General features: G+C 33.0%; 3 protein-coding genes and 1 pseudogene across 9 annotated transcripts; 2 read left to right on the top strand and 2 right to left on the bottom strand.

Moving 5' to 3' along the window:
- Positions 1-1,340: 1,340 nt before the first annotated feature.
- On the top strand, positions 1,341-8,042 carry LOC123905412 (annotated as a pseudogene).
- A 513-nt stretch (positions 8,043-8,555) lies between these two features.
- Positions 8,556-11,786, top strand: LOC123910976 (glutamate receptor 3.6-like). Of its 7 annotated transcripts, none has more exons than XR_006810356.1 (7): positions 8,556-9,092; positions 9,480-9,788; positions 9,923-10,143; positions 10,353-10,506; positions 10,734-10,983; positions 11,184-11,333; positions 11,556-11,786. XR_006810356.1 is itself a non-coding variant. In XM_045962274.1 (2 exons), the coding sequence occupies exons 1-2, from the start codon at positions 9,482-9,484 to the stop codon at positions 10,012-10,014; spliced, it is 399 nt and encodes a 132-aa protein (XP_045818230.1). In that variant the 5' UTR covers positions 9,099-9,481; the 3' UTR covers positions 10,015-10,346. The 7 variants fall into 7 exon arrangements, 1 of the variants encoding a protein (XP_045818230.1); XR_006810354.1 differs by having other exon boundaries at positions 8,557-9,092; positions 9,587-9,788; XR_006810358.1 differs by lacking the exon at positions 8,556-9,092 and having other exon boundaries at positions 9,099-9,788; positions 10,382-10,506.
- A 1,880-nt stretch (positions 11,787-13,666) lies between these two features.
- On the bottom strand, positions 13,667-16,719 carry LOC123909791 (uncharacterized protein At5g50100, chloroplastic). The gene is made up of 8 exons (XM_045960693.1): positions 16,517-16,719; positions 16,293-16,435; positions 16,072-16,179; positions 15,614-15,670; positions 15,060-15,125; positions 14,838-14,898; positions 14,416-14,459; positions 13,667-13,887 (listed from the first exon to the last, which is right to left on the bottom strand). Exons 1-8 carry the CDS (start codon positions 16,671-16,673, stop codon positions 13,849-13,851), a joined length of 675 nt encoding a protein of 224 aa, XP_045816649.1. The 5' UTR covers positions 16,674-16,719; the 3' UTR covers positions 13,667-13,848.
- A 5,274-nt stretch (positions 16,720-21,993) lies between these two features.
- Positions 21,994-24,321, bottom strand: LOC123905411. Its single transcript, XM_045955010.1, has 2 exons — positions 22,864-24,321; positions 21,994-22,605 (listed from the first exon to the last, which is right to left on the bottom strand). The coding sequence occupies exons 1-2, from the start codon at positions 24,319-24,321 to the stop codon at positions 21,994-21,996; spliced, it is 2,070 nt and encodes a 689-aa protein (XP_045810966.1).
- Positions 24,322-24,789: the final 468 nt, after the last annotated feature.

Here is a 24,789-nt window from a genome sequence, read left to right as displayed (position 1 = left end):
TGAAGACCAAATTGATGCAATCCATGCTGATGAGATGGTTTACAGTCCAGATCTGCAAGTTGAATGTAGTGAAAGGATACAAAGCTGGCAGATAGTAGTTTCAAGAGCTATTTGGAGTGGCAAAAAAGTATTGGTATTTACTACATCCTTCATACTGGGGTTATATTTTAAAAAATATTGTTTATATTTTAATAAACCGGTATAAGAGACGCACCTAAGCATCCATATTACTAACTTTATTACTTATCTATATTGATAGCATATCCCAAGACATATTGTAAAGAATTGTTTTCGTGAAGATCAACAAGAAATTACTTTGGTCAATGAAGATAAAGATCTGATTTATCATTGTAAGTTATTGTCATATAATCGCGATTATATGAGGCGGACATACATCTAACAAGAATTCTATGATTTTGTACAAGACGCAGAGCTCGGTATTGGAGACACACTTTGTCTCACTGTCTCAGTTCCACCTGACTTCGTTGAGGCTACTGTCATCAAGCGCGAAGTTTTACCTTTGTAATGCACAATTTATATTCATATTATCTAATTCAGATATTATTAAAATGTGGTAGTTAATACCGTTGTTGTAATCTTCATGACGAGGTTGTTTTATTTGTCTCACCTTTGTTTTATTGTGGTATGCATCAATGTATGTTATGGAATTTGTATTTATATTAATGCTGTGATTATAGATTTTAGCAAGTTCCAACTTATCAATCGAAAACAAAATAGTTCTATGTCTACCAAGCCAAAGCCAAAACTTCAATTTTATTTTGTAACATATAGATGGGAATGCAATATCATGATTTCACTATATATACAAATGATAGTTATATATGAGTGCATGATATGCATACATTTTATAGAAATCAATTTACATTTTTATATAGGTAAAATATCCTATATGAAAAATTCCTTTTCATATTACATTTTCATACATGCAATATCTATGATAGTCTAATAAATTATCTTTTCAATTTATTACCTTTTATGTGTAATATTAGCATTGAAAATGACAACTCTAATTTGGTCTCTCAAATATTTTACTTTGATAGAGACAATACCATGGAAACACATGCTAATGTTAGTATATTACTTTAACACATTGATAACATTTGTTTTATTCATTGACAAATCACTTTCAAACAAATCACATACAAACAAAGTTTATGACACAAATAAGTTGACCAACATTTGTTCCTTTTATCTTTCTCAAAGTAGTCATAAAAAACTATATTTTCCTTGGTTCTATGATGCAAACAAAAGTTATATTTTCATTACACTATGAATTGTTAACAAAAAACTAAAAGGAACCACTCATTGTTGGGAAAACTATGGAGTTTTCTCAAGCTAAACTAGCAAGATTTAGTAGAAAGCAACAACTAAAGAAGCAAGCAAAGAATAACAACGTCTCATCTTCAGGTTTATGTATATATATACTACTATGTGTCTTATTTCATAATTTCATCAAAAAATGTACAAATAGTTTCATTATTATTCATCAAGTTATTGAATGATACACATTTGTTTTTTTGAATAGAAAATGTTAGACCAATGGATGCAACCCAAAGAAAGAATTCAAGGTTTAATGGAATGAGTTCAATAACACAAGATTCAATGGAAATATCTTATTCAAATTTAGGTATGCATAACTTTCAATCAAACCTTCAATTTAATATTAAATTTATTTAATAGTTGTTTAACTAAAATATTCAAATATAGAGAATGTTCAACCAATGGACATAAGTCCCAACTACAACATTGTTTGCAACACTCCAATTGCTAAGAGGAAAGCAGATAGGATTCCTCTATCACCTTTGAATCCAAGTATGTATTGAATTTTTTTTAATATATATGATTGATGTGTATATATATATATATAAATTTCCTTTATAATAATATGATGAAAAATAAAACCAATACATAAGGTGAAGTACATTTATTATTTTAGTTCTTATTGATTGAATAAACAGGTTCTATTCTCACAACAAATTCATCTCAAAATGTGAATTCAACCATACCATCTAAAAGAATCCGAACTCCAAATCCTAAGTACTTTTCTCCTACGTCATGTTTCGTTAATTCTCTCACTGAGGATTCAGTCATTACTTCAAAATCAAGACAACCAAGTCAATATCAAAAAGGTTACAATGCAAAACTACATTTATTTATATGTTTTAAATATAACTATGTATGTTATTCCTAATAAAATAGTTATTGTGTCAGGATCCACTTCGGCTTCTAATAATAAAGTGAACAATTCAGCTTACTCTGAGGTTATCAATCCAACTTTCAAAAGTTCAGATGGAAAATACTCCAGGAAATTTCCACTACACTCTAAATATATTGGTGTTCAAAGATTGGATTTTGAGGATGACACACAAGGTATGTAATTTTAAAACATTTTAACTTGTTTATACAAGAATAAAATTTCAGTTAATGCTATTACAAACTGACATTATCTTAATTTCCAAAGCAGGTTCTTCTGTTGACGTGGATAATAATGTTGATCATTTCAAATCGACTTTATATGCAGCTTCTGAAATCGAGCGTATGTATTTAATCTCCTTTAAGTATTTTTATAAAGCATTACAATATGAGAAACTACACTAATATAAATGTCTTTCTTAAAAACATGTAGCTATCCTTGATTTCGGGCTTCCTGAATTTACATGCACAAAGTGCTTTGCTGAAATGTAGTATGAGGAAAGATCAGAAAAAACAAGAAATGGTCTTCAAATTGAATTTTCCATGTGTTGCCAAAAAGGAGAAGTTAAGTTGCCTCTTTTAAAGAAACCTCCAAAACTATTGATGGATTTAATTAGTGGTCAAGATCGTAGGAGCAGACATTTTAAGGATAACATTTTACAATAGCATGTTTGCATTTACTTCCATGGGTGGTCAAATAAACGATAAAATCAACGATGGCTTAGGACCTCCGCAATTTATATTAGGTGGTCAAAATTACCATAGAATTGGTTCTTTGTTACCTGAGGTAGGAATGACTCCGAAGTTTGCACAGTTGTATGTGTATGATACGCAGAACGAAGTAAATAACAGAGCTGCATGTTTTAGGTAATTCTTTATATTTTTTATAATGTTGTCCAGTTTGATTCTTTACAAATTTTCAGTCGCAAACCTATATATATCATACTAATATAAGCACATTATGAAAAAAAAATTAGGTCTGATAAGAAACAAAAAGATCCCATTGATCGCACTTTAGTTAAAGACATTCAGCATATGGTAGATAATTACAATGGTCTTGCCCAAGCTTATAGGAGAGTCAGAGATGCACTACAAAACGGCAGTGAATGTCAACTATCTTTAAGATTATATCGAAACCGTGAAAAAGATTCAAGAATGCATAATATTCCTACGGCTGATGAGGTGGCAGGTATGATTGTAGGAGATTTTGATGATTCTGATATTGGAAGAGATGTCATTGTCAATGAAAGGAAATATGGATTGACAAGGATTCATGAAACTCATGTGTTGTTCTTGCCTCTTCAATATCCTTTACTCTTTCCACGTGGTGAAAATGGTTGGGAACCAGATATTCCACATTTTTTTACAGAAGAAGTATCAAAGGAAAAAAAGAGAGAGAGAGAGAGTTTCAATTAGAGAATTTATTGCTTTTCGACTTCAAGATAGAAAAGTTGAATTTGGCAACATTCTTTATGGTAAAAGGTTGTTTCAACAGTTTGTTGTTGATTGTTACACCATGTTAGAAGCCCAACGCCTGTCATTCATAAGAGAAAACCAATCCAAAATCCGTAATGATGTTCTTAGTGGTCTACAAGAAGCTATTGATAGAGGTGATGTAGATGCGTCATTAGTAGGGAAGCGTGTTATTATTCCTGATTCTTTCACCGGAGGTCCAAGATATATGTTCAATAATTGTCAAGATGCTATGGGAATTTGTAAGAGGTTTGGTTATCCTGATCTATTCATCACAGTTACATGTAATGCAAATTGGCCAGAAATACGCGACTTCATTCGTCCTAAAGGTTTTCAACCATCCGATTGACCGGATATCGTCTGTAGAGTGTTCAAGATGAAGTTAGATGAAATGTTGATTGACTTCAAAAAAAATCAGATATTCGGCAAGGTCATAGGAGGTAAATATTCTGGAAGTTTAATTAAAAACATTTATATACGATCGTTGTTAGATTACGTTGTTTAATTTTCATAATGATTGAATTTTTAAAATCTTATTGTTATTATGTATTATGATAGGCATGTATACCGCTGAGTTCCAAAAGAGAGGACTACCACATGCACATATGTTATTGTGGTTAGATGGTGAACATAAGATAACTTCTGGTCCTGATATTGACAAGTTAATCTCTGCTGAAATTCCTCATCCTAAATTATATCCAAAACTCCATGATGCGGTTGCTTCATATATGATGCATGGTCCATGTGGCAAATCTAATCTTAGTTCTCCTTGCATAAATGGCACGCTTCAATGCTCAAAATTCTTTCCAAAGAAATATAGTACTTATTTAAATATGTTAATAAAGGTCATGACCGGTCAAATATTGAGATCTCAAATGGCAAAAGGGTTGCAAAGAACACAGAATGTGTTGATGAAATAAAAAAATATTATGAGTGTCGATATTTATCTCCGTCTGAAGCTGTTTGGAGACTATTTAAATTTGACATTCATCAAAAATTTCCAGCTGCTATTAGATTGTCTATTCATTTACAAAATCAACAATGTGTCAAGTTTGATGATAATAGTAAACTTCATAATGTCGTGAGTTATCATGAAATGATCGACACAATGTTTCTTGCTTGGTTTAATGCAAATATTCAATATGAAGAAGGCCGTGATCTGACTTATGCAGAATTTCCTTCAAAGTTTGTTTTTCATCCTAGAGATCACCGTTGGGAACCAAGGAAGAAGGGTTTTAGCATCGGAAGACTTTCATATGTGCCTGTTGGAGCTGGTGAACTGTATTACTTGAGAGTTTTGTTGACAAAAGTCAGGGGTTGCACAAGTTATGAAAGTATCAAAACGGTGAACGGAAAATTATGCAAAACATTTCAAGAGGCATGCAGTGAATTGGGGCTTTTAAAAGATGATCAGGAATTCAAAGATGGACTTATCGAAGCTTATGAAACAGCTACAGGTGGTCAGATGAGAAGGTTGTTTGTTAGATTATTGAACATGAATACAATGAATAATCCATATGATGTTTGGTTTTCTACTTGGCACTTATTAGTCGATGGTATACTTTACAGTAAAAGAAGAGAACTAAATCTTCCAGGTATTAATTTGTTTCTTATCTTTATTACCTTGTTTATGATATATTCTATCAATTTAATTTACATCTTATAAAATTTATATTTTGTTGTAGAATTGCAATTAAGTGATAAAGAGTTGCAAAATCTTTGTCTAATTGAGATTCAAAAATTGTTGCTTTTAAATGGAAGAACATTAAGTGATTACAAGACCATGTCTGTACCAGTAGATGGAGATGTCAATAATTTTGAAAATAGACTCATAGCAGAGGAACTGAGCTACAATAGAGATGAATTAGGTGTTCTGCATGCAACTTTAGTTGAGCAATTAACTCAAGAGCAACTTTCTGTCTATCAAAAGATCATGACTTCTGTTTTATCTGAAACTGGTGAGTTTTACTTTTTGTACGGATATGGAGGTACCGGGAAGACTTTCTTATGGAGGACACTATCAGCTGCCTTAAGATCTCAAGGTAAAATTGTGCTTAATGTTGCTTCCAGCGGAATTGCTTCACTGTTGCTTCCTAATGGAAAAACCGCTCATTCAACTTTTTGCATCCCATTAGAAATAAATGATAAATCTACTTGCAATGTTAAACAAGATTGTCATAGAGCCAATTTGTTGAGGGCAACAAGTCTGATCATATGGGACGAAGCTCCCATGATGAATCGATATTGTTTTGAAGCATTTGATCGTACAATGAGGGATTTGATGTCGAAGGTAGATAAGGACTTGAACACTAAGCCATTCGGTGGAAAGGTTGTTGTTTTAGGTGGAGACTTTAGACAAATCTTGCCTGTAATTAGAAGAGGTACAAGAGGAGATGTTGTGAATAAAACATTGTGCTCATCAAAATTATGGAAGCATTGCAATGTTTTAGAGTTGACAAAAAATATGAGGCTGAAAGGTGATTCCGCGGACAAGTCGCAATCTGAGCTTAAAGAATTTGCTGATTGGATTTTGAAAATTGGAGATGGACTCATAGATTCAGATGAAAATGGAGAGGCGCAAATTCAAATTCCTGAAGATTTATGTAATTTAGAAGTCGATGACCCGTTGCTTTCTTTGGTTAATTTTGTTTATCCAAAGGTTGTAACCAATTATGGGCAACCAGCTTTTTTTGAAGATCAAGCAATACTTGCTCCAACTTTAGAAGTTGTTGAAGATGTAAACGATTATGTGTTGTCTCTGATTCCCCGTGAAGAAAAAACCTATTTTAGTTGTGATACACCGTGCAAATCTGATGAAGATTATGAAGTTCAAAGCGATTGGTTTACATCAGAATTTTTAAATGACATTAAATGTTCCGGGATACCTAATCATCGCTTGACACTAAAAGTTGGTGTGCCTATTATGTTGTTGCGAAATATTGATCAAGCTGGCGGACTTTGTAATGGTACTAGACTACAAGTTAGGGATTTGGGGAAGAATATTATAAAAGCAATATTTATCAATGGAAAACATGCTGGTGAAACTATTTTTCTTCCAAGAATGGACTTGATACCTACTGATTCAGGTCTCCCTTTCAAGTTTGGCCGCCGTCAATTTCCTATAAGCTTATGTTTTGCAATGTCAATCAACAAAAGCCAAGGACAGTCTATGTCAAAGGTCGAACTTTATTTACCTCGGCCGGTTTTTACACATGGTCAGCTTTATGTAGCCATTTCTAGAGTTACAACCAAGAAAGGATTGAAGATGCTTATTTTAGATGAAGATGGAAAGCCTTGCACCACCACTCTAAATGTGGTATTTCTTGAGATTTTTGAATCCTTGCATACCATAGTTAGTTGATGGAACTAACAAAAGGTAATTACATGATAATTTAATTTTCAATCATATAATACCAATAAATGATTGTTTATATTCATTTATATTATTCTAACATATGTCCATATGTACTTGCAGGTTTATAACATAATTAATGACTCATATTTTGACTCTCTCATGAGGAAGTGTCCATCTCTTATGGTCAATGTAATGTCATGTGTCTAATTTATTTATTGCAACTTTTGGGACAAATATGAGGATTTTTGTTCTCAACATGTTTTACACTTAAAGTCTTCATTTGTAAGGATTAATATGTGTTTAAGTAGATTAATTGTTTTACTTTGACTTAACATTTGTTTAAGGATGATTGCCTTATTTTGATGCAAACAATGCAAGCTTAATTTACATTGTCATTTTATTATTATAATCATTATTATTATTATTATTATTATTATTATTATTATTATTATTATTATTATTATTATTATTGTATTTGTTGTACCAATAATTACTTTATATGACAACCTTTGCCACTGCTATTTATTTTGGGCCACTAACAAATAATAGGTCCAATCCAAATTGACTCAAATAAGGGAGTCCATACCCGAAATTTCCTTGCCTATTTTGGATTGTGAAGTTGCAACTAGGGTTGACAGGAGCAACAAGGAGCAATTGGAGCAGCCAGCCATATTGGGAGTTCAACCAGCAGTAGAATTGAGACAAGGTAAGTGACTTATGTTTTCTTTATTTCGAAGCTCTTCTTCAACCCATGATGGACTTCAAATTCTAATCTTTTTATAACACAACTTCTATAATATATATATATATATCAAAGCTATTTGCATAGAAACATTGCAACATTAATTAAAATATGAAGTTCAATGTTGTGTTATTGCTTGCTGAATAGCAATCTGATTTACATAATACACTCATTAAACATTTTGCATTTTTTAGTTGTTTATTTTATAATGTGAATTGATTAGCAGATTTAGTCAATGAATTGGAAGATGTATTATGATGCTTAATACTTTTTGGATGTGTTTTCAAATCTAGAAAAACACATAAAAAAAATGAAGCTAGAATTGTGAGTGAACTTTAGCATGGATTATATGATATTGGGATGTTCCTTGCAATCCAAGTACATTAATTTTCGGTTAGCAATTATAACTTCTTAATACAACAATTTCTTTTAGAATGATTATCAGATTTTGTGAGTGAATTGGATTCAAGATTATAGCAAAGCTGCATTAATAGTAACTTCTTAATACAACATTTATATTCACTTTCAATTTCTTTTATGAATATCATATAATAATCATATGTCTCTGATATGTATACCAGATGAATTTGATTCAAGATGACGGTATTGAACTTGAAAGGTATTGGGAAATAAACATCAGTCAACATCATGTAGATCAAAGAGCATTCTTGGTAAGAATATAGTATTTGTGTTTTAATATTCACTAGTACAAATATGACATATTACACTAGTAGTTTACATCTGACGAGCATATGTCAGATGTAAAACGCTATATAGAGTAGCCTTTACATCTGGTACTAATATCCACGGAAGGGAAAAATATATAGACATAACGTTTTACATCTGGTTCTAATATCACCAGAAACAAAACTGAACGCGGTGGCAATATTGTAATTATGGCGAAAATGATCTAAAATAAATATATATCTGACCATATTTAGAGTCAGATGTAAGATGTCATGTTGAGTAAAAAAAAAAAAAAAATTGGACAAACTGTGTTAAGTGCTTAAGTGAGAAACGCGTACGATTCATATACATCTTCGCAAACAAACCCTCAAGAACAGTCAACAACACTCACGCGATTTTCCCAAATCCTCAAGAACAACAAACTCTCAATTCCTCTCTCGATTCGAAACTCTCTCAATCACGACAATCCCTCACTCTCACTCGTCCTCTCTCACTCGTTCTCTCAATTTCGTCATCTCTCTCGGTGGTTCGCGAACCCTAGGTCCCAAATCGAAGGTGGGTGAAACAAATTGAAGCTTCTCTCAAATCGTTCTTTCTCCCAACAACTGAAAACACAAACAGGTACTGATTCTATTATCAATTTTTTAATTTCTTTTTGTTTGGTTAAAGTTTGTAATTTTTGGAGTTTTATGTGCGTTTTTTGCACTGTGTTTCTGGGCTTGTGAATATGTATTCTGGGTTTTATGTGCGTTTATGTGCGTTTTTTGCACTGTGATTCTGGGGTTGTGAATATGTATTTTGGGTTTTATGTGCGTTTTTCACTGTGATTCTGTGCGTTTTATGTGTTGTCACCATCTTTGTAATACCTTCATCTTTCACTTATTATTTTCATCCTTTAGTCTCTTTTTAGTTTTGTTTCCTATTGTAAGATTAGGATATATTCCCATCGGGTACGAAATCAATACTTTAATTGGTGTTACAATGTTTTAACTTAATTTCACAACATAGGTATGGATCGTAGTTGGATGAAAGCTAGTAGATTAAGTGCCGAGTTTGAACAGGGAGTGATTGAATTTCTTCGATTTGATGAAATCAATCTTCCAATTTGTCTTCAGGCCTTTCCACCAGACTCACCATTAGCGGTTGACCTGTCAACTGCCATTTTGGAGTTGGCAGAAAATCGAGATTTACAAAGAATCCATGACAAATGGCTTTTGAGCAGTGCTTGTCGATCACAAGGTGCAAAGCTTGAAGTGGATAGACTCAATCTCAGATGCTATAGTATCGCTTTCTTGTACATTGGTTGGGGACTAGATGGTAATGCTATAGTATATAGTTTCATTATATACCCTGCTTTTAAATTGAGTTTATGTGTTTTATTTCATAATTATAGAGTAACAGAATTGAATTGAATAAGTTGTGACAAGTTTGGCACATCATTTTTATATCAGGCTCAGTTTGGATTGTATTAGAGTTGAAAGGGAGGAATGAGGATTGTGTACATTTTGAGGTTTTACAACCTGGTCATTTTGAGGTTTTGTAGAAGGTATACATTACATGGATCTCGGAGGCTATTTCGATCAACCCTTTATGATCATATAGTTTTGAGGAATGCATTGTGCTTTCATGAGATATCCAGCCTTCATGGAGGATAGAACAACATGTTTTAGAGGTAAGCTTGAACTCCTAAAAAGTTGCAAATTGTTTCGAAGTGTGTTTTAGAGGTAAGCTCTATTTCGAAGATTTTTCTAATTGTGTTGTTATTTATGGAATGTTGCTGCCATTCAATATGGTACTGAAGTAATTTCAAGTTGAGTTACCTATGGCAATGTCAGAGTTGGTGACATAGTTATATGATAGATTTCTACTTTATTATTTCAGGTCTTGTTAATATTTTTTCCATTTGGCAGCAACTTGTTGACAAAAGTTTAATACATGTATGTTTTCACAAATGAGAGGAAGAATTGAACTATATTTCAAGCAGAACAAACTTAGTAAAGAAGCATGTCAGGGATATACTTCAGGTCAATATCTTGTAAGTGTTGGTGTTTGCATTAGTCTGTGAACTTGGTTGTCCCTTAACAATGCTTTGTCTGCAGTGAACTTGGTTTTCTACTATCATAGTTTCTATTTTTGTGTCTTACTGCAAGTATTTGTGTGCATTTTGTGCTACACGTCACTTGCATCATAGAAATAAGTTTATACTATTTCTCCTTTTCTTATTAGACTTACTTTGACTTGATAGTTACATGTGCATTTCAGGTTAAAATTGCAATAATAGGTTCTAGGAACATGTGCTTTGGACTTGATTTCTTGACAGCACAAGATGTTGTGTTTTTGGAGCTACCTCAGTACTCAACTTTGATGCTTCAAGTTCTGTTCAATGGGAGCTACCTCGTCCACTTACTGCCTATTAAAACTTTGTTGATGTTTAAATTTTTCTAGTGCTTTTAAAGTTCATCAATTGGCAACTTTTGGTAATAAAAAGAAGGCTACATGGATTTTTCCCAAAGTAAGTGTAAGTATGGTGCACAAACAAATTTTGAATTAGTTGCTTATCTTAGTCTTTAGTGTATAATCATCATATTTCACCATATGACCATTCTGGTATCAATGTTCATTCAATAGAAATATAGGGGTTATCTTTTGTTCACCCTTTGGTTCTAGTTGATTTTGAATTAACATTTTATTTTTCAATTCTTTCTACAACAGGTTGTTCAATTCCTTTTGGCATGTCGTGAGCGTCTGAGTTCAGAAGACTTCAGCAAAAAATCTGAGAGTAGCCCAACAGATTCACAGAAGCTGGATCCAATCCAAGTAAATTTTCACTATCACAGAAGCTGGATCCAATGCTTCCTGAAGGTAACTTCATCCATTTTCTGCATTACTGGGGCGCTCGAGGCAGCAGCCTTTAGCTCACGTTGTGTTGCATTTTTTTCGATTCTAGATCATGTAGTATGATACTACCCGAATGTATGTTAATATATATATATATATATATATATATATATGAATAAGTTGATCATGTATACGTAATGAATTTGAGCCATGTATGTTTAAGTAATTATATATTACATAATGTAGGTGTTCGATGATCCCATGTCATTAACCGAGGAGGAGCTGTATGAATTGCGAAACAGCTGGGCTACTTGTTTTCTTGACCTGTACAATCCCGAGGTAGATTATGATGTTGCCGATGATGAGGCTTAGGAGCTAGCTAGGTTAATTTGTGTGATGTTACAATGGATTCACATTAATTAGGATGTTTTGAATTGTAATGACTTGTATTTTGCTTGAATGTTATAACATTTTAGATTGTTGGTATTTTGCTTGAATTGTAAGACTTGGTATTTTATTTGAATTGTAATGACTTGGTTGAATGTAATTGTATTTTGGTTGAATGTTGAATTGTAATGCTATTTTGGTTTTTTTTAATTACAAAATAGGATTTAAAATATAAAAAAAAAAAAAAAACGCAGGATTTTGAAAGAAAAAAAATTAAATAAAGTTACTATTTCACATCTGGTGACTTGGTCAGATGTAAAAGGTCCAATTTAATTATAAAAAAAAAATTGGTCAGCTGAAACACGAGAACAGAGGTAAAAGGGGATAATTTTACATCTGGCGAATGTCAGATGTAAAAAGCGTAAACTTACTACTTCTTGTACGTCTACCTCTGACTGGGGTCAGATGTAAAATGGGGTTTTGGCCAGATGTAAAAAGTGTTTTCTGTACTAGTGATTCTTGATATAAGTTAAAATTGCTTAGCTTTCTAAAATTGTATTTTGATTTTGTATGTTTCCACTATTCATCATTTTCCTACAATAATAAGTAAGGCTTTCTTGACACCGCAACAACAACACATTAGTATGGTTCTTCAGAACACAAATATTTCTGTTGTTTGTGAAATTCGAATGGCCGCAAGAAATCAACATGAGAGGTACATATCTGTAGGTTTTAATACATTTCTAAATCTTGCTAACATACAACCTGGCTCAAGATGTCGCTTCACTTTAGAAGATCCACCTCAAGTCTTGAGTGTTGTTGTCATGGATCAACAACAGTAATTGTATTATGTCAAATGAACTTATCATGGCTAATGTGTTGTAGTTGATTATGTTATTAAGTTAGACCTTTGATTTAAACAATGCTATGTATTGGTTTAATGTTGTTTTTTGGTTTTCAGTTAAAGTTTTAAATATATAAACAATTATATTTATTGATTCTGTTAGAGTATTTAACATAGGTCTAAATATTATAGTAAACAAGCTATGTCATTATTCAATCATACCAACTATAGTCGCCCCGTGCATTGCACGGGTACGTATACTAGTTCTAGACATTCTTTAACTAATTTGAATAATTACTCCTACCACTCAAATTATCATTATATATGCTGATATGCACATGCTGCTGCCACTTTTATTAAATTTATATCTCATTTCATTGATAGAGTTTATGTGACAAGATTTAGGGAGTTGTTTTGTAAATTGAGATTAATCCATTACCTCTTCAAAAGTACGATATAATATATAGGCGAAAGCAAAACTAGTTCGTACTGCTGTTGGTTACAGCAATTAAAGTCAATGCCAATTCAAACATGCGTTTAATTTGTTACATACACATGCTAGTGTTAGAATATTAAAAAATATTTTATAATATCTGTTAAAAATTATATACATATCTTAACATATATTATAAGATATGTTCTAATATTCTAACAGTATCAATATTCAACTGCATAACGTATCATGGTAGTATAATGGTCACTAAGTAATTTCAACTGAAATTGTACTAGTACTTTCACCTATATATAATGCTAGTATGTGAAATGGCTTACTTAACTTCTTGAACAATCTTGTCTTAAGAATTTTACTATGCATGGTTTAGATTGTGGTGCATTGTGCAAATTGAGGTGCAGTGCTCATTTTAGGTCCAATTTGTCCAATAGAACATGTGGAACTTTCTGTGTGAGGAGCAAGTGTGTCCCACCTGGTACATCAGGAAACAGGAAGCTGTGTGGGGACTTGCTAATATGGATATGACCACAAATGGTAAATAATTTTCATATACTATAGCTAGATTAGATTGTACATTTTACTACCATTGTGGGGACTTGCTAATGCTAATGCTAATGTGGGGACTTGCTAATATAGTATACTTGTACATTTTATCATATACAATCCTAAATCTTATGCCAGCCAAGATCCATTGCAGCAAAATTTGGAAAAAGGTTATCTATACGCATATGTGAGGGAGACGTAAAATTTCGTGACACCATCTATATTGACTGCATTTTATAAATAAGATCATACATAGACCTGCTTCAGCGACAAGCCTTCTCCAAGTTTTCAGCAAAGTCAGATATTGTGAAAATTTACATCCTGCAAGCATTGTTGTCTTTGCATAATTCACCCTGTAAAAACACCATAAAAATACAAATCAGAAAATAAGCAGTACATTATCATGTATATTAAGGTTAAAATTATGTTAGGATCAATGGCCTGAACAAATATTTGAATAGAGTCAAATTATTTCAGAACTCTAAACACTGAGCCTATTAGTGTATACAATACTTTGGTATTTTGCAGTGATATATGAATGGCTGTTATACTGGCATTTGATAAAATCGTTATTTAATGCATTACGCTCTATTTTTGTTTATTATAGATCGACATGGTTAAGGAGTCGTTAATTTTTCAACATAAGGTCAATTACACCTAAATTACAAGGGATGCTGACTAATCTAGGCAATGTGACAGAACTTCAATCACAATTATTTTAATGTATACGAGGTTAAAGAATCATTCTCTTAAAAATTTCAGATGATTATCTGAATGATATTATTCATGTTCAATTTTCATTGCAGTCTTCATTTTCCTGATTTTATTCTGCAGAAACATTCTATACTGGCATAATACTTTATGCAGTTGAATATGAATACCTTCTTCTTTCGAGCTTCTAAAATTTCTTCCATAGGTGGCCGTCCTGGAAACCAACAATGGAAATTAATGCACAAATTGAACGGATGTTAACATCATCATTCTGGTTAGCATAACCATGGAGGCAATTATTGCTCTCAGGTAGTAAATTTCCTGCCACATTAATCATCAATTATACTTGGCAATAAGAAATGACTCTAAAAGTGATAACCTTATTGATGGATGAATTTTTTTTCCCATCAATTTTAAGATCAGATGATAGTCTTATCGCAATAATTCTAAGTTTCTCCGGCGTTTATGTGACCATATCATTTTTACTTAATAAACACTAGCATCAGTAGCATGCATGAGCTACAAAAAGATCAATTACAATATTACTACATGGAACTTTTGGTGTAAAATCATGTATGAGTTTTGCATTTACCTGTAACTTGAAGACGGTATTTAGCCCAAAAACCATATACAGAATCAGCAATTTTTGCAATCTGTGAATATTGTTTATCTTCATTAATAACATAATATATATAACGACACAAGCCATCATTTCTACAGTAAAGCCAAAAGATGAAGATTTCTGTGTTGTACTACAAGTTACAACAACAGAACAACTGAACAAGTCCTTCAAAAGTATGGTAGGAAGACTTACTGGTTCATATTTTGTAACGGCATAAACCCAACCAAGACCAACTTCTTCGTATAATCTCCTAAACGCCTGCAGAGTACCAAACCATCATGGAAATCATACAAAATATAAAATTTTATTGCAAAGATAAGTAAAATTAGAATTTCATACTTGAACAAAAAAACATATTTCACTAAACAGATTCGTGTCACTAAGATTTACCAGTAATCTGAGTTTTAGGATCTCATTTTTTATTCAAAGACAAAAATCAAGTTTTGTGGGGTACAAAGATTTCATAAATTCCGCAGCAAATCAGGGATTACATAAAAGTTGAAATTGGATATTGATATTTAAGTCTTACGAGTGTATACCAGTATGCCTATATTGTGATTGAGAATGGACTACGGGAATCATAGAACTATATGTAATGTTCTAATTTATAAATTCTCGGTAATTCCATACTTAGAAATTAAACATATACAAAGCAATTATATCCAGATCACGAAATTACTGAAGCAGGAGTCAGAGAAATGTCAACAATTATCCTAGGATAGTAAAGAACAGGTAAGAAGCCATACTTCAACATCGGTGACAACAGTTCCATCCGATAGAATAGCATGAATTCTTCCCATAGCCTAAAAGTAAAAACAAAAAATTATATTACTGTATCTATAAGCAAATGCAAATGCTTGAAAACCTCACACACTCGTGCACCAATTAGTCCATTATTACTTGTAAAGCAAGTCTTCAAATAATAGGAATCTACAAATGAAATTTTCACATTTGCTGATGTTCATGAAAAATTAATGAACCAAACAAACAAAGACCTAGCAATTGAGGTATGAAACCAAGCATAAATAAATAAAAAATATCAACAAGTTTGATAAAATTTAGTGTATGTTTGGTAAGTCAGAATCACGGTGATCCACTGTAATTTTGCAGAAGCTACAGAGTGTATCTTTTGAAAAATCACAGTAGGTCACATGATTCTGACATAGTCACCGTGATACCAAACATAAACAGAGTAGATACTAACAGTTTGATAGTCAAGGCCCTGATTCTCCTGGGGAGAGTAATCATCTGAGCCTATATCAACAAACTTGATGGTGCCATAACTCTTATTCCTCTCTCGTAGCATATTCACCTAACATTGACAAGTAACAACAACAAGCAAAAAAACTATCAATCACTCACTAACAATTCATGCCAAGAGAAATATTTATGAACAAAACATGGAAATTTGGGAGAAAGATGAACCTCTCGCATGCATAGTGGACAATCTCCATCATATAGCATTTTAATCTTCCAATCTTTAGGAGACTGTTCTTCTTCCTCTTGTTTCTTAGAAATTGTAGATTCTACAGCTGCATCACTAATAGCTCGAATGTAACATTGAGACCCTACAAAACAAACAACAAATTAAGCACATGGTTTGGAATCATTTTCAATTATAAAAACGATGATATTCAATTGGGGGATACCAGGTTTGCGAATTGGTGAAAAAGCGTTGGCCTGTGGAAGACGAGGAGGAAGATTGAATTTGAGATTGAGATTTTGGAATGAAGCTGAAAAGAGTGGTGATGGGTTATAGGGTTTTGCAATACGCGATGTAGAAGCTGCTGCGATTCTCAAAGCCATAACTTTGTTGTGATTGAAGTTGTTGGAGATGAAGGTGGAAGGTTTGTGTGTAAAGAAACCAGACTCATGTGTTTGTGTTCGCGCTTCATTCATAACCGCCAATATTCGTAATACGTGGCAATTTTGGGGTCACCCATAATCATTACACTAACTTGGGTTCCAATCGTTAGATCAAGATTAGACCGTCTAGAATTTTGATCTTACATTGATTAGAGTCGACCTAATCAGCTCCGGTGAGTGAAGAGCGGTTTTCTACTTGTAGGTGATCCAACGGTGCAAAGTAAATGTTTTGAAAGTGAGAGTTGTGTACATGTGTCTTTTGCATAAGAAAGCTTTATATAGCTCCTGGCACAGAGCCCCAAGGTTACTAATGGGAGGACAGATTCGACGCCCTTGCCATTAATGACTGTCGGAAAATAGCTGAACAACAAGGATCGACAGTAATTTCCATTATGCCAACCATTTCGATGTCGGTCGTTATGGAAGGACAAACTTCCTTGGGCCTTAGTGCGATTTGGGCCGAATTCAGCACAGAGGAGGTGGATCTCCTCGGTTGTTGGACTGCAGGCCTAATCCAGAACAAATTTAATCTCGATTTTAGAATTGAAAAATGCTATGGCATATTTTTTTAAGGTTAAAATTCAAATTTAGTCAAAATTAAAGGGTTAAAATGCCAAATTTGAAAATAAAAGGGATAAAATTCAAAAAATGGGGGCTAAAATTTTAAAATAGAGAAACTAAATGAGTCAAAATAGGGGACTAAAATTTTAAAATAGAGAAATTAAAATATAAATTCAATGAAAATAGGATTTTTTTTTTTTTTTACAATAATGAAAATAGGATGTTAAAACTTCATTCAAACCAATCTTTTATATTATAAGCTTGTATACACAAGCAAATCCTAAACCCTAATTTATTTTCTCTGTTTTCCCTCCATTTTATGTTGCAATTTTTATTAAAAAACTAGAGCATCGACCCGTGCGGTGCACGGGTCTGATTAGCTGTAAGTTATATAACGATTAAATAAGATATGATAATTCCAATAATGTAAGGTATATGAAAAAAGTTTGAGTAACATTAAACGATAGTTCAACAATTATTTTGGAAAAATATTCATACAAAGAAAATTATGTTATATTACGGAAGACTTCCTTATAGACCACATTCAAAGTCTTAGTCGTATCTTCACCGTCGTCATCGATGATCAATATTTTTAATCTTTTTCTAGAAGTAACTCTTGAAATTGCAACATAAACTGACCATGTGAAAATACTGGCGACGGAAGATATATCCCAACATGCTTTAAAGATTGTCCTTGACTCTTATTAATAGTCATCGCAAAAGAAATCATTGTAGAAAATTGTCTCCATTGAAATTTAAAAGGAATTCTCACGTCAGATGGTGTTAGAGAAAATCTAGGTATGAAAACCTGATCACCAATATTACTTCCTGAAATAATTTTTCCTTCAAGAGCACGTTTTCCCAATCTCGTAATAATAAGTCTTGTTCCATTGCGTAATCCTAATTTTTTATTCAAATTCCTTAATAGCATAACTGGAGCTACAACTTTAAGTCTCAACTTGTGATTTGGAAGTCTCGACGTAGAAATCGTGTTCAAAAATTCGGGAGTATGAACATCATCCACTGTTTGACCGTCTACATATGTTTTTTCAAATATGTTTTTTCTTCACCAGGAATTAAATCCAACATATAATCATTTATTGTGTCGACTATTGAATTTTTAAGAGCTAGTATAGCTCTATTTTGGAAATACGTTATATCGTTCATGTTTTGTAAAAGTTGGGGATAGGTGCTTTCAACGATAGAAGCAAGAGGATCACCTGAATTTGGAATCAATAAATTGATGGAATGTCAAGTTCTAAATCATCGTCGTTGTCATCTCCAATTTCTCCATCGCCAACACCCAAAACCCTCATGTTTTTACTCAATGTTAAAACTTCACAAATATTCCAAAGAACCGAAGAATTAATAGTAGCATGAACAACTTCTGGCCTTGTACCTTTGGGTATTACTGGTAGAATTTGTCTAAAATCTCCGCCAAAAATAACAACTTTTCCACCGAAGGGAACATGTTTATTTTTTTCATCAACAGACTTGAGAATATATTTTAAAGTTCGATCAACAACTTTGAAACAGTGTTTGTGCATCATTGGGGTTTCATCTCATATAATGAGCTTTGCTTTTTGTATTAATAGCGCCAAAGGGCTTTTAGGAACTATGGTACATGTTGAAAACTCGTCAACATTTAGAGGAATACAAAACCTTGAATGTGTTGTTCTACCGCCAGGTATAAGCAATGCAGCGATCTCACTTGAGTCAACTGTTAAAACTATCTCACCTTTTGAGCGTAATGCGGCTGACATGGCCCTCCAGATAAATGTCCTCCCTGTACCGCCATAACCATAAAGAAAAAACACATCAGGTTTGTTTTCGTTAACTCTATCATGATTTTGTCATATACTTTACGTTGCTCTGAAGTCATAGTTGACATCAATCTAACATGTTCCTCAGCTAATGATTTTTTGTTATAATTCAATTCGTCGTCTATTAAACTATTTTGTATATCAAGAACTAATAATGTGTCTGCTCTAGGCATTGGAGGATAATCTTTTAAACTCTTCCCACAACTACGTAACATACTAACATCATCTCAATATCTGCTATTGCATACTGTATTAATTGATCATCGGTTAATATTAACAATGTTAAAATCAAAATAATGAATGTGATTAGTGACATGACTATGGTTGTGTTTGGTTGTATTGCAAAAAAAAATTGATTTAGCAGAATTGAGTTTGATAATAACTTTCCAAATCACACATGATAATAATTTTCCAAATCACACGTGATAATAACTTTCCAAATCTCACATGATAATTACTCTCTAAATTTATAATCCGGTAGAAAAAAAAATTGATCAGGAAAGACATAAAAATATTTCGTGATGAATAATATAGTCAGAAATAATTTTGATATGATATACTTTTAAAATTGATGGTGCTTATCAATTATTGCACATAATTTTAATCACAATTGGTATACTTGCCATAGTGGTTGGAAATATTGCCTTGCACCGAAGGGTTGCGGGTCTACATATGTTTTTTTCTACCGGATCATAAATTGAGAGAATAATTATCATGTGAGATTCGGAAAGTTATATATATAAATTCTCATACTATAACACCTTCAACAATATTGAAATCTATTAAAAAAAAAGCATCTTTCACATTTCAATGTCTCAGGTTAACAATTTCACCACAATTCGACTTAATTTACTCAGAGGTGTGCATAAACTTTCATTCTGTTTTGTGATTTATTATCTTTATTCCTGAAATCGATATTGTTTTAAAACTTTATCCTAACTTTATATATATATATATATATATATATATATATATATATATATATATATATATATATATATATATATATATATATATAAACAGGTCTTTTGAATCTCAATCCTTTATCTGATCGGGAGAAGTTGGTTAATGAATTGCAAATTAGATATCGGACCTACTGCATTGAATTTTGCGTAACCGAAGTTACTATAGTTCCAAATTTTTTAATAGATTGTTTTTTACACCAAAATTTTCAATTATTTATATTTAATTTAATTTAATTTTATATGTTATTTCTATTAAAATTATGATACCGAGTATTGATATTAGAATTTTCACACACGACACAATATTGCATTTAGTGAGTGATTTCTATTATATTTAGATTTAGATTGATACTTAACAAGGAATAAATAATAAGCTCAGATTTCTTTTTTCCTAACATTTCTATTGTTCATTGATTTTATAGGGTGCAGTGATGCTTCCGAAGATGTTTTATGCTGATTTTCGACACGAAATTTATTTTTTCGCAACTTTGGTAGATCCGTTCGCGAATCAATTTGAAGTATTAGTCGAAAAAATTAACAATAATGTTTATTTAATGCATGGCTGATATGCTTTAAAAGATTATTACAATATCAGTCGTATCGGGGCTTGGGTTACATTGGTATACACTGGAAGAGGACAATTTGGTATAATTTTAAGGGATATGTTTCGTGCAGTTATAGATCCACCAAAATTTGAACCTCCTATGAAATTCAAATTAGATAAATCGCGTGTTGGGTCTGACTTTGTAGCTGGTCTCCCATAAGATACGAATCTTCTGTCGTATACTCATGAAATTGGTGTTGATGACATTACTTTCGAGAAAAAATTAACTGCTTATGACATTACCACAGGGTTTTTGGTAAGTTTTGTAACAATGTAATTTATAATACAACTGTGATACATATAATTGTATCTGCTAGCACAAATTTTATGTTTTTATTTTCCTAGATGGTACCGTGTGAAGAGTTTGGTGAGAAAGCTTTTAAGAAGAAAATGATTACAATTGAGATTGTTGATGACTGTGGAAACATATGAAAGTGTATTTTCGTATGTGATTCTTTTCAATACAAACATTATAAGATTGGTGGCGAGTGGAAAAGATTGGTGGCGGCAGGGAGAATTGCTGTCGGCGACATGATTAAACTTCATTGTGTGTGCTTAGAAAGGATGATCATCTTTATATCAAACCTAAAATCCTATGGTAGTGGGATGCAAGATCTTATGAGAGTAGAAGGCATTCCGAGGATGAAGAGGGAGGTACGATCCGGTGATCTTGAATAGAGGTTCAAGATGGAGAGAGCAGCACGGTGGTTGATCGGATCACCATCGATTTAAAGGCAAGGTGGAGAATTGTTGGATATGCCTTGAAATCTCGGTAATAAGAAGTCAGAAAATCATGTTTTTGGGAGATTCTGCCTGCTCACGCCCAGGCGTGCAGAACTGGTGATGGACACCATTTGATGAAAATTAGGATAGAATTTGACACAAACACTTTTAGGAACTAAATTGAAACAAAGTAAAGGAAAATAGAAGAAATGGAATAAGTAGAAGGGGCGCCACACTCTTTCTAATCCAAGAGAGAATGATAAGCCTATGGATGAAGATCACCACAAGAAAAGGATTCCTTGATAAGATCAATTTTGGTCCAATCCAGAACCTAAGAGCAAATGCTCTCAATTACACAATGTGTAAAACTTAACAAAATTCATTGATTTGGCAAGAGTTACATGCCTCCTTTATATAGGAAAGACTTATGATGATGTAATAAGCAAACAAATAACTCCTAAGAAAGCAAAAGGATTTCAACCACTAACTATCATGATAGTGGGGCTGATTTATTACAAGGAAAGTGCAAAATAAAGAAGAGATAGTGGTGCTCTTTTATTTCTTGGTGCACCACTATCATATGCTTAGTGGAGGAGCTCTTTATTTTCCACTATCCATGCTTGGATGATAATCTTCAACTTTGGTTCTCTTTCTTCAATTTGGGCCAAGCCTTCATCAACTTGGGCCGGACCTTCTATGGATTTGATCATGAAGTGAACTAAGACATCATTGATTCTTCTTGCACAAGCCCTTTTCATAGGACCTCCTAAGCTTTGGATTGCATCACTTATGTCTTGGATGATGTCCTCATCATTCCCTCCTTCTTGAAGAGAATTCGACCTCGAATTGAACAATTCTTCACCCTTAAGTTTGGACTTCTTTTGTGATTTCAATAATTCCTTTTTCATTTGTACTCGAATCCAATTCCCGGGATCAAAAACAACCACCATCCATCCTTTGTTAGCCTTTTTTGCATAAATTTCAATTTTCTCTCCATTTTTCATTTTCACTTGCTCATGCAATTTTCTCACAAATTCAGCCACTTGTTTTTGTGATTCTTTAGTTTGTGGTTGATTGATTCGGTAAGTTGGCCGGGTTGACATGGATGGTCTTAGATTGAGGTCATTGTGATGCTCAATTCCTATTATAGGTGGTAAATCACTTGGTACCTCCTTTGGAAACATGTCTTCAAATTCCTGCAAATGAGTTTCAACACAACTTGGAAACTTTTGTAGGTTAGGAGTGTTAGCTAGCAGCTCCACATTTTTGCAAAATAGCAAATATAGGTGCTGTTTTGAAACAATTGCATTTCCAACCTCTCCTTTTTTTGCAATCAAATTCTCTTTCATTTCATCATTATTTCTTTTGTCACTCTTTTTCTTTTCTTTATCTTTTTCATTCTTTTCTTTTTCTTGCTCATTTTTTTCTCTCATTTTCTTTTGATCTTCTCTCACTTCATTAGGACTCAATGGTACAAGAACAATCTTTTGGCCATGATGCACAAAAGAGTATTTGTTGGAATACCCTTCATTACTAACCTTCTTGTCAAATTGCCAAGGTCTTCCTAACAACAAATGACTAGCCTCCATAGGTACTACATCACACAACACAACATCCTCATATTTCCCAATTGTAAAACAAACCTCAACTTGTCTATTAACAACCATTTCAACACTTTCATTAAGCCATTGAAGTTTATATGGCTTAGGGTGAGGTTTTGTTTCTAAATTAAGTTTCGACACTAAACGAGTACTAGCAACATTGGTACAACTCCCACCATCAATAATTAAAGAACATACCTTTTTTTGGACTAGGCATCTTGTGTGAAAAAGGTTTTCTCTTTGAGTGGTGTCTTCTTCTTTGACCAAGTTCCACAACATCCTCCTCACCATGAGTAACTCTCCACTAGGTATTTCTTCTTCTTCTTCGTCATTCTCTTCAACATCCTTATTACCTTCCTCCTCTTCTTCATTTTCCTCCATAAGCATAGTTCTCTTTGTTGGACATTCAGATGCAATATGCCATTTGCCTTGACACTTGAAACATGTAACCTTTTTCTTAGTTGAAACACTTTGAGAAGGTGCAATAGCTTTACCTTTGTTTTCAACTATGGGCTCCGTAGATGATGAAGATGAAGCACCCTCCTTGTCTTTCAAATTTGGAGAATTGAAATTGGTGGAAATTCTCCTTGCTTGGCTCTTTCTTTTGAGTTGTTGTTCCACTTTGATAGCTTGGTGTACCAATTCATCCATTTCAACATAGTGATGAAGTTCCACTATGTCACTAATGTCACGATTTAGACCATGAAGAAACCTAGCCATGGTTGCTTCATTGTCCTCCTCCACATTAGCCCTAATTTTGGCAACTTCCATCTCCTTGAAATATTCTGCAACACTTTTAGAACCTTGAGTGAGTCTTTGCAATTTGTTGTGTAAATCCCTATGATAATAGAAAGGAACAAACCTTCTCCTCATGATTCTCTTCATCTCTTCCCAAGTATCAATTGGTCGTTCATCATACCTCCTTCTATCTTTGATCAATTGATCCCACCACACTAAAGCATACTCCTTGAACTCAATGGAAGCAACATGCACTTTTTCAACATCAGAATAATTGTGACAATTAAAAATTTGCTCAATTTTAGTCTCCCATTCTAGATACGCCTCCGGATCACTCTTCCCAACAAAAGATGGAACTTTAATTTTTATGCCCCTCAAAGGATCCCTCCCTTGTCTCCTCCTACGCCTTCTTTCCTCCTCATCACCACTACCATCATTAGACCTCCTTTCTAACTCATCAAATTTTTGTTGGAATTGTTCACCTTGTTCTCTTAACAATCTCTCAAAATGGTCACGCATGGCTCTCATTTGAATAGCCATAGCTGTTGTTCTAGGTGAAGGTGGACTAGACATGGTTGTGAAATATTTATAACAACAGAAAAAAAAAAAACTCTAAAACAAAGGAGAAAATGAATAACAAAGGAGACAAAGAAAATTTTAGAGTGTGGCAAGAACACACAAAGAGTAGCAATTTCTTTTTTTTTCTTTTTTTTATAATGATATTTGGAACACAAATAATAATGAAAAACAAGAATAAAGACACTTTACCACAATTTGGCCCCTTTTTTTTTTTGGAACTTGCTCTGATTACCACTTGATGGACACCATTTGATGAAAATTAGGATAGAATTTGACACAAACACTTTTAGGAACTAAATTGAAACAAAGTAAAGGAAAATAGAAGAAATGGAATAAGTAGAAGGGGCGCCACACTCTTTCTAATCCAAGAAAGAATGATAAGCCTATGGATGAAGATCACCACAAGAAAAGGATTCCTTGATAAGATCAATTTTGGTCCAATCCAGAACCTAAGAGCAAATG

This window comes from Trifolium pratense, linkage group LG2, assembly GCF_020283565.1.
Source record: "Trifolium pratense cultivar HEN17-A07 linkage group LG2, ARS_RC_1.1, whole genome shotgun sequence".
NCBI classification, from domain to species: Eukaryota; Viridiplantae; Streptophyta; class Magnoliopsida; order Fabales; family Fabaceae; genus Trifolium; species Trifolium pratense.
The sequence above is the reverse complement of the archived record's forward strand: the minus strand, read 5'-3'. Positions and strand labels throughout refer to the sequence as shown.